At 39.3% G+C, this 10,000-nt stretch overlaps 1 protein-coding gene across 1 annotated transcript in view; it reads right to left on the reverse strand.

Moving 5' to 3' along the window:
• LOC135090056 (ATP-binding cassette sub-family D member 2-like) overlaps positions 1-10,000 on the reverse strand; it is a 50,097-nt gene that overhangs the window by 15,596 nt on the left and 24,501 nt on the right. Inside the window, exon 7 of the mRNA XM_063986312.1 lies at positions 74-188. Within this exon, the coding sequence (XP_063842382.1) occupies positions 74-188 (115 nt within the window). The remainder of the gene's footprint in view (positions 1-73; positions 189-10,000) is intronic.

Here is a 10,000-nt window from a genome sequence, read left to right on the forward strand (position 1 = left end):
TGAATGAAGCAAAGGTAAGTGATGGCTGATGACAAGGGCTAGAAGCAGAAAAGAGAAGAAAAACAGGACTTGCCTCTGAGGGATGTAGAACATGTCGGCTGTGACAGGTTTCTGCAGGGAGCCGCTGTACACAGGCCACAGACCACTCAAGATACGGAACAGAGAGCTCTTCCCACACCCATTGGGACCTGCCCAGAGACACCTTTCAGAGACAGATCCTTCCCATGCTGATTAAAGGGTTCATCAGTGAAGGTCTATATACAACTTACTTTGAGACAAACCACCTTTGCATGCTTGTTGCATGGAAGACATATAGAACAGAATATATCTAGTGGGCAGTAAAAGGATTATTCTGACCCATGAAATAGCCACTTTTAAAAATCAAATCCAATAAAAGTAGGAATAGAGAGAGCATTCCTAAACACTTGTTAGTCATCATCTATAAACCTTTAGCGTCTAATTATAGACCTGTCAGCTTAACTTCAGTTGTGGGTAAAATATTGGAGTCAACAATAGCGAGGAACATTAGGGAACATTTAGACAAACATAACTTGATAAATCAGCATGGCTTTATGAAGGGGAAGTCTTGCCTGACAAACTTGATAAGTTTTTACAGAAAAGTGTATGAGGCAGTAGATAATGGTGATAGTTATGACATCTTATATCTGGACTTTAGTAAAGCATTTGACAAGGTACCCCATCAAAGGCTTCTGAGAAAGGTTAGGGCACACAGGATAGATGGGAGGGTGTTAGGCTGGATAAGGTCATGGCTAAGTGACAGGTGACAAAGAGTTGTAATAAACAGCTCTAAATCTGAGTGGGGTCATGTAATTTGTGTGGTGCCACAGGGATTAGAATTAGGGCCATTGTTGTTTTTAATATATATCAATGACTTGGATAGTGGAATTATTAGTGACGTTAGTAAATTTGCGGATGACACAAAGATAGGTAGATTAACTACATCAGAATCGAATGCCATTGCCTTGCAGGCAGACTTAGATAGGATGAATGAATGGACGGGCAGATGGCAAATGCAGTTAAATATCAACAAATGCAAAGTACTTAGCATAAGTAGAGGAAACCCACACAGTATATACACAATAAACAACGAAACTCTGGTAGGTACAGGGTATGAGAAAGATTTATGAGTTATAGTTAGCTCTGAACTCCATCTAGGAAAACAATGCATAGAGGCCAAAAACAGGGCAAATAGGGTATTAGGATGAATTTTTAGGAGTGTTAAAAGTAGAAGGCCCGAAGTAATATTAAAGTTATACTTTAATATTACCTCATCTAGACCTCATCTAGACTATGCTGTGCAGTTCTGGTCCCCACATTACAGGAAAGATATAGGTCTATTAGAATCAGTACAGAGGAGAATGACTAAAAGGATACAGGGGATGAGGAGTATTCCTTATGAGACGAGATTGAAGCTGTTAAATTTACATTCTTTAGAGAGACATAGGTTAAAAGGGGACCTGATAGAAGTGTTTAAGAGGTATAAGGTTATAACAAGGGGGATGTAAGTAAAATTCTTAGGATCAGCAACCACGATAGAACAAGAAATAATGGTTCAAGCTTGAAAAATTTAGGTTTAGGGAAGAGATAGGAAGAAACTGGTTCTCAAATAGAGTGGTAGATGAGTGGAACAGACTCAGTAATCATGTTGTTAGTGCTAGGACATTAGGGAGCTTTAAAAGAAGATTAGATGGGTTTATGGATGGGGATGATAGGTGGAAATAGGTAGGTATATTTCATACAGGGACTGCCACATGTAAGCCTGGTCGCTTCTTGCAGCTTCCCTTATTTCTTATGTTCTTATGTTCTTATCTCCATGTTTCCATGCAGTGAAGTTTATAAATAAAGAAACCCATCAAGCTACCAAAGATAAAAGACTGCAAGAAAAGAAAATCTAATTCCTTACCCATCCTTTAAAGGCACACCATTCTCAGCTGTATCAGTAAAGGATATGCAAATACTTCCCAAGAATTAATGGAAATAAGCAAAGAATAGCTCAAGCAAATCTAAATCTATAAGGTACAGTTCCTTACGTAACATTAATTAAATCTTCTTCATCACTAACCCATTGTACTCTTATGTCATCATGCATGTTGCAGGACTTAACCACCTGAGGACACAGGAGCACAGTACCACTGCCACTGACTGATGCTCTCACTTGCTGACTGGTGATTCCCGTCTTGTTTTAAAATGTGTGGCAGACTAAGGCTGTATGTACATCAAACATAACCTTTACTTAATTATAAAGTGCTGGATAACCCAAATACATAAATATAAGATAACATACTACAATAAATAATGGCTTTGGTAACATTTCCCTTTGTGTCTCACAACACAATGCGACAGTCACAGCCTGCCCTCTAAAGACAACTCTCTTCCTCCACACAAAACTACAAGCACCTAATAACACACACACACCCTTCACTCTAAATTTCAAAATTATCATGGCAAGTCCTACACCAGCCTCAGAGTCCTCATCTGGGGAGGGAACCATAAATGTCCCCAGGTCTGACTACCCTTCTGACAACAACCCTAAGTGTCTTGACACCTCCGTCAACTTTTTCTTCATTAACTTCTGCAACATTCGCAGTCTAAGATCTAATTTTTAATCTGTAGAACACCACCTCTCCTCTTCTAAACCTCATCTTCTTTTCCTCACTGAAACTCGGGTGTCTGAGGCAATTGACAGTAGCCCCTTTTCTGTTCCTTCCTACTTTCTCTATCCTCATTTTCAATCCAAAGCTGGATACTGCGTTTATGTACACAACGACTTAACCTGCTCTCGTGCCCACGCTCTTGAATCTTCCGAGTTTTCCACCATCTGGCTTAGACTGCAGAGTCACTCTCAAACTAAATTTGTCTGTGCTGTATACCTCTCACCTAACTCCTCTCACTATAAGAAATTCTTTGACTACTTAACTTCTAATGTGGAGCACATTCTGACTCTCTTCCCTTTTGCAGAGATCTCCATTCTTGGAGACTTCAATGTTCACCACCAGCTTTCATTGACCATCCTGGTGAACTAGCCTTCAACTTTGCTATCCTCCATGACCTAGAGCAATTGGTGCAACACCATACTCATATTCCTGACCTTTTTGGAGATACACCCAACATTCTTAACCTTTTCCTGACCTCTAATCCTTCTGCTTATGCTGTCAAACTCTCTTCTCCGTTGGGCTCCTCCAATCACAATCTCATATCTGTATCTTGTTCTACTGCTCCAACCCCTCCTCAGGATCCCCCTAAGTGAAGGTGCCTCTGGCAATTTGCCTCTGCTAGTTGGGGGGACCTGAGAAGGTATTTTGCTGATTTTCCCTGGAGTGACTACTGCTTCTGTGTCAGAGACCCGTCTTTGTGTGCCAAGCGCATAACAGAGGTGATAGTATCTGGCATGGAGGTGTACATTCCTCACTCTTTTTCTCGACCTAAACCTTCCAAACCTTGGTTTAACACAGCTTGTTCTCATGCTATACATGACAGAGAGGTGGCCCACAAAAGGTACTTAAGCCTTCCAACACCAGAATCTCATGCACTTTATATTTCTGCCCAGAACCATGCCAAGTCTGCTCTCCAATTAGCCAAAAACTCTTTCATTAACAGAAAGTGTCAAAATCTTTCAAGATCTAACTCCCCTCATGACTTCTGGCATCTAGCCAAAAATATCTCCAATAACTTTGCTTTTTCTTCTTTCCCTCCTCTATTTCAACCAAATAGCACCACTGTTATCATATCTATTTCTAAAGCTGAACTCTTTGCTCGAACCTTTGCTAAAAACTCTACCTTAGACGATTCTGAGCTTGTTCCTCCCTCTCCTCCACCCTCTGACTACTTTATGCTACCTATTAAAATTCTTTGCAATGATGTTTTCCATGCCCTCGCTGGCCTAAACTCTCGGAAGGCTTATGGACCTGATGGGGTCCCTCCTATTGTTCTCCAAAACTGTGCCTCCGTGCTTGCACCTTGCCTAGTCAAACTCTTTCAGCTCTGTCTGTCAATATCTACCTTTCCTTCTTGCTGGAAATTTGCCTACATACAGCCTGTTACTAAAAAGGGTGACCTTTCTAATCCCTCAAACTATTGTCCTATTGCTCTAATTTCCTGCCTATCTAAAGTTTTTGAATCTATCCTTAATAGGAACATTCTTAAACATCTATCACTTCACAACCTTCTATCTGATTGCCAGTATGGGTTCCATCAAGGTCACTCTACTGGTGATCTTCTGGCTTTCCTTTCTGAGTCTTGGTCATCCTCTTTTAAAGATTTTGGTGAAACTTTTGCTGTTGCCTTGGATATATCAAAAGATTTTGATACAGTCTGGCACAAAGTTTTTATTTCCAAACTATCCTCCTACAGCTTCTATCCTTCTCTCTGTAACTTCATCTCAAGTTTCCTTTCCGACCATTCTATTCCTGCTGTGGTAGATGGTAGATGGTCACTGTTCTTCTCCTAAAACTATTAACAGTAGTATTCCTCAGGGCTCTGTCCTGTCACCCACTCTTTTCTTATTATTCATCAATGACCTTCTAAACCAAACTTCTTGTCCTATCCACTCCTACGCTGATGATACCACCCTGCACTTTTCCACATCTTTTCATAGATGTCCAACCCTTCAGGAAGTAAACATTTCACACAGGGAAGCCACAGAATGCCTGACTTCTGATCTTTCTAAAATTTCTGATTGGGGCAGAGCAAACCTCAGAAACTCAATTCCTCCATCTATCAACTTGACACAACCTTCCAGACAACTATCCCCTCTTCTTCAATGACACTCAACTGTCCCCCTCTACTACAATGAACATCCTCGGTCTGTCCTTTACTTATAATCTGAACTGGAAACTTCACATCTCATCTCTAGCTAAAACTGTTTCTATGAAGTTAGGCATTCTGAGATGTCTCTGCCAGTTTTTCTCACCCCTCCAGCTGCTAACTCTGTACAAGGGCCTTATCCATCCATGTATGGAGTATGCTTCACATGTCTGGGGGGGTTCCTCTCATATTGCTCTTCTGGATAGGGTGGAATTAAAAGCTTTTTGTCTCTTCAACTCCTCTCCTCTAACAGACCATCTTCAGCCTCTGTCTCATTGCCACAAGGTTGCATCTCTAGCTGTCTTCTACTGCTATTTTCATGCTAACTGCTCTTCTGATCTTCCTAACTGCATGCCTCCCCCTCCTCCCACGGCCTCGCTGCACAAGACTTTTTTCTTTCTCTCACCCCTATTCTGTCCACCTCTCTAATGCAAGAGTTAACCAGTATTCTCAATCATTCATCCCTATCTCTGGTAAACTCTGGAACTCCCTGCCCGCTTCTGTATTTCCACCTTCCTATGACTTGAATTCCTTCAAGAGGGAGGTTTCAAGACACTTATCCTTCAATTTTTGACTACCACTTTGAACTCTTTTCTGGGACTGGCATCTCAGTGTGTTTTTTTTTTTCCCTCAGCCAGTGTCCCTCCTACATAAAAAAAAAAAAAAAAAAAAAAAGTAAAGCACACTGGACACATTTTAACCCATTCACCCCAGGAGATTCAAACTGCTCCAGGCCCTGTACCTGGGCACCAGCTTTGAAATGCATCATCCACAGTCTCTTATATAATTTCCTTCTGCGCCAAGAGTAATTACTCATTTAGTTTGTATTATACACCATTAGATTGCTGAATCAACTCCACATGTTACTGAGTTGTGCAATTCACATTTCATGTCAATACTATAAATTTTTCTTTGAAAAAAAAATGACCGTGTGTGTGTGTGTGTGTGTGTGTGTGTGTGCGTGTATATTTACCTAGTTTTAATTTACAGGGCCTGAGGTATGCCCGTGTTGTCCCGTCTCCACATCTACACTTGTCTAGTTTTTCCTTAAAGTTGTGCACACTCATTGCCAATACTACCTCCTCACCTAGCTTGTTCCAAACTTTGATATTTCTCTGTGGGAAACTATATTTCTTTAGGTTACTCAAGCATCCTCCTTTTCTTATTTTTCTGCTGTGGCCTCATGTGTATCTGGTATTTTCTACTTCTCTTAGCAGTACTTTCTCATTATCAATGTATTTACTTAGTTGTATTGTACAGGGCACAAGCCAAAGCTCATTTTGTTCGGTCTCCATAACCATATTTATCCAGTTTCTCTTTAAACATGTGTACACTGTTTGCCACAACCACCTCTTCCTTCAAATCATTCCAAATTTCAATAGTTCGATATGGGAAGCAGTATTTCTTGATGTCGCTCGAACATCCACTCTTTTCTTCCCATGCCCCCTCGTCCATCTCTCTCTCCCTCCTCCATCTGTGGTACCAAGTCGTTTCTGTCTATTCTTTTTATATTGTTATCAGGTCTCCTCTTTCTCTTCTCTCTTGCAGTGTTGGTAATTCCACCCCTTCAAGTCTTTCTACATAGCTTGAGTCTTTCAATTCTGGTACCATCTTTGTCACTATCCTCTGTATTCTTTCCAGTTTCCATATATTTTTTTCTAAGTGGAGCTCAAACTACTGTTGCATATACCAGTTTAGGTCATATCATGCTTGTTATAAATAGTACAGTAAAATCCCTCTTATCCGGCATCAACGGGACCACCAACATGCCGGATACTTGAATATTGTTGGATACTTGAATAGAAGTGAAATTATGTCCACAATCACCACCCTACACTCACGCATCTTACCATAACAAAGATCAGCTGATCTGATCAGCTGCTTAAGTGTAAGCACAACACGTTTCCTCTTTTCTACAACTTTAGGCATGATGAAGGCGTCAGGTGATAAACAGTGCACACGCGGGACTGAGTCACTGAGTAAACACAGTGCAGTGGGCCGCGGGTGGCGCGAAGCAGTGCGCTCTAGTGGTGAGGGGACAAAGTATGCCTCGCACGGGAATTTTAATCGATTTTATGAGTACACATTGATTTTTTATTGATTTTAAGGCTTGGGGAAAAATATGCCGGATACTTGAATGCCGGATGAAAGGGATTTTACTGTATAGTTAAATGCCATCCTAATGTTTGTTAAAAACCTGTATGTACAGCCAAATGTTGTTTATGTGCCTTTCAGGTGATAGTGTGTCCTGGATCATTACTTTCCATTATTATTTCTCCCCCCATTTTGTAATTCCATTTTGTAACTCCAAAATGGCATTTTCTGCCATTAAATTCTAGTTTCCATCTTTGGCTCCATGCATGTATCTTGTCAATATCCTTTTGTAGCTCCTTGCAGTCATTTTCATCCTTTATTATTTTCATTATTTTTGCATCATCAGCAAAAAGGTTTATATAACTATATAGATCCTCTGCCATATCATTTACATATATTTGAAACATAATAGGTGCCAACACAGGTCCATGCGGTACCCTGCAATCAGTGTCTCTGATTACTGTTCTCATTTCCCTCCCTTGTAAATAATCATCCATTCATCTCAATGTTGTTCTCTTTAGTCCTCCTTCATTCTCTAACTTCCACATGAGACTTTTGTGAACTTTATCAAATGCTTTTTTGAGATCCAGGTATACCACATCAATCCATCCATCCCTCTCTTGCACTCCATCTATTAATCTCATGTAAAAACTCAGTAGATTTGTGACACAGGATCTCCCATTCCTGAATCCAAATTGCTTTTCTGTAATTATCTTTTCATCTTCTAAATATTGTACCCATCTATCTTTAATTACTATTTCACAAAGCTTGCTTAAAATACTTGTTAGTGACAATGGTCTGTAATTTAATGGTTCCATTTTATTTCCCCCTTTGTATATTGGGACAATGTTAGCTCTTTTCCATTCCCTTGGTACTTTTCCTTCTTTCAACAAGCTGTTGATTATATCCCATATGGGTTCCTCCATTTGTTCTCTGCATTCTTTCAATATTCATCCATTTACCTGATCTAGCCCCATAGCTTTTCTAACATCCAGCTCTTCCAGCAATTTCTTGATTTGTTGTCTCTATTTGTATCTCCTGTATTCCCTCATTCTGTGATACCACTTTCAGTGCCCTAAAATCAGTTTCCTTTGTAAACACAAATTGAAAACTCTCATCTCAGCAGCTTCACAAATTTTTTCTTTTTTTTTAACTTGTTTATGTCATCCCTTTGTTTAATTTTTACACAGAGACACACACACACACACACACACACACACACACACACACACACACACACACACACACACACACACACACTAAGGAAAACCCACTAAATTATAGACCAGTGTCCTTGACTAGTGTTGTAGGAAAAATATGTGAAAGAACAATAAAGGAAAGATGGATGGAACACTTGGAAAAAGATAAAGTTTTGGTAAATTGTCAATTTGGATTTAGGAGGGGCAGATCATGCTCCATGAACTTATTGTCCTTTTATTCAAGGGTATTTGATATTGTGCAGGAGAGAGATGGATGGGTGGATGGTGTCTACTTAGATTTGAAGAAAGCATTTGACAAAGTACCACACCGAAGATTGCTATGGAAGATAAAAAAAAATTATGGAAAAATTGGAGGAAGACTGCTGGAATGGATGGAGGATTATTTGGATGATAGAGAGATGAGAACAGTAGATACAAGACCAGAATTCATCTTGGCTGAAAGTAACTAGCAGTGTCCCACAGGGGTCAGTGTTGGGACTGATAATGTTTGTAATATACATGAATGACATAAATGAAGAAATAAAAAGTTATATGAACTTATTTGTAGATGATGCTAAGCTGATGAGAAGGGTAGAAAATCTAAATGACTGTATGGTACTACAAGATGATTTAACCCTTTCATTCTGGTGATCATATATGAATGATTGCATCAGTGCATCCAATAAGTAAATAGATGGAGTAAATTTTGACAAATGGAATTCAATTTAAGTAAATGTAAAGTAATGGAGTTGGTAAGAGTAAGAAAAGACTACAATACCATTATGAGATGGATGGTGTGAAGTTACAGAAATCAAAAGAGGAAGTGGATTTGGGAGTAACGATTACTGAAAATTTGACTCCGGACAGACACATTGATAAAATTACTGGAGAGACGATGAATTTGTTAAAAAGAGTAAGAATGGCATTCGCATATTTAGATGAAGGAATGATAAAAAAGTTGTTGATTTTCATGATAAGACCAAGATTGGAATATGTGGCAGTGGTGTGGTCTCCTCATGGAAAGAGGAATATTATAAAATTAGAAAGCGTACAAAGAGCAGTCACAAAGATGGTTCTGGAGTTGAGTAAGTTGATCTATGAAGAGAGATTAAGAATGTTGGAAATTCCTACCCTTGAAAATAGGAATGAGAGAGGGGATTTAATAAATATCTATAGAATGATAAATGGTATGGAAAATGTGGACAAAAAATGTTTTATAACTTTAGACACACAGAGTACAAGGCGACATAGTAGAAAGCTGAAGAAAGTTAACTGTAAAAGAAACATGAAGAAGTATAGTTTTCCTCACAGAAGTGTGAACAAATGGAATGAACTCAGTGAAGACGTTGTCAACGCCGTAACTGTCCATGCTTTTACAACCAAACTGGATAGATATAGAGACGGGATACCATAAGATTACTCCCCTTCCGTAAACCACAACAAGGTAAATATACACACACACACACACACACACACACACACACACACACACACATTGTAAAACTGAAAATTGATAATATTGAAAGCACATGTTGTGATGGCATATAAGTGCACTGGCCACGATCCTGTTGCTGTTGAAAAATCAGCCATCCCACAAAAAGAACAATTTTAACAGGAAAATAATATGTTTTCAGCTACAAAACAATTTCTTGAGTTACCCATATTCATTTTCTTTGCCTCAGAAAATGTTCTAGAAGTTGATAGTAAACTAAATTAAAACAGGACATTTATAATATGTTTCCAGATTGGAGTGTGTAGCCACCAGGACATATTTATACGTCCCCAGATGGTAAGGGTTAAAACAATGGTAAAGGTTAAACCAATCAGGAAGACACAGCATCATTCAGTGGCAGTGTTACCATCATCCCATGTCCTCATGTGGA

This window comes from Scylla paramamosain, chromosome 34 (genome assembly GCF_035594125.1).
Source record: "Scylla paramamosain isolate STU-SP2022 chromosome 34, ASM3559412v1, whole genome shotgun sequence".
In the NCBI taxonomy this organism is placed as follows: Eukaryota; Metazoa; Arthropoda; class Malacostraca; order Decapoda; family Portunidae; genus Scylla; species Scylla paramamosain.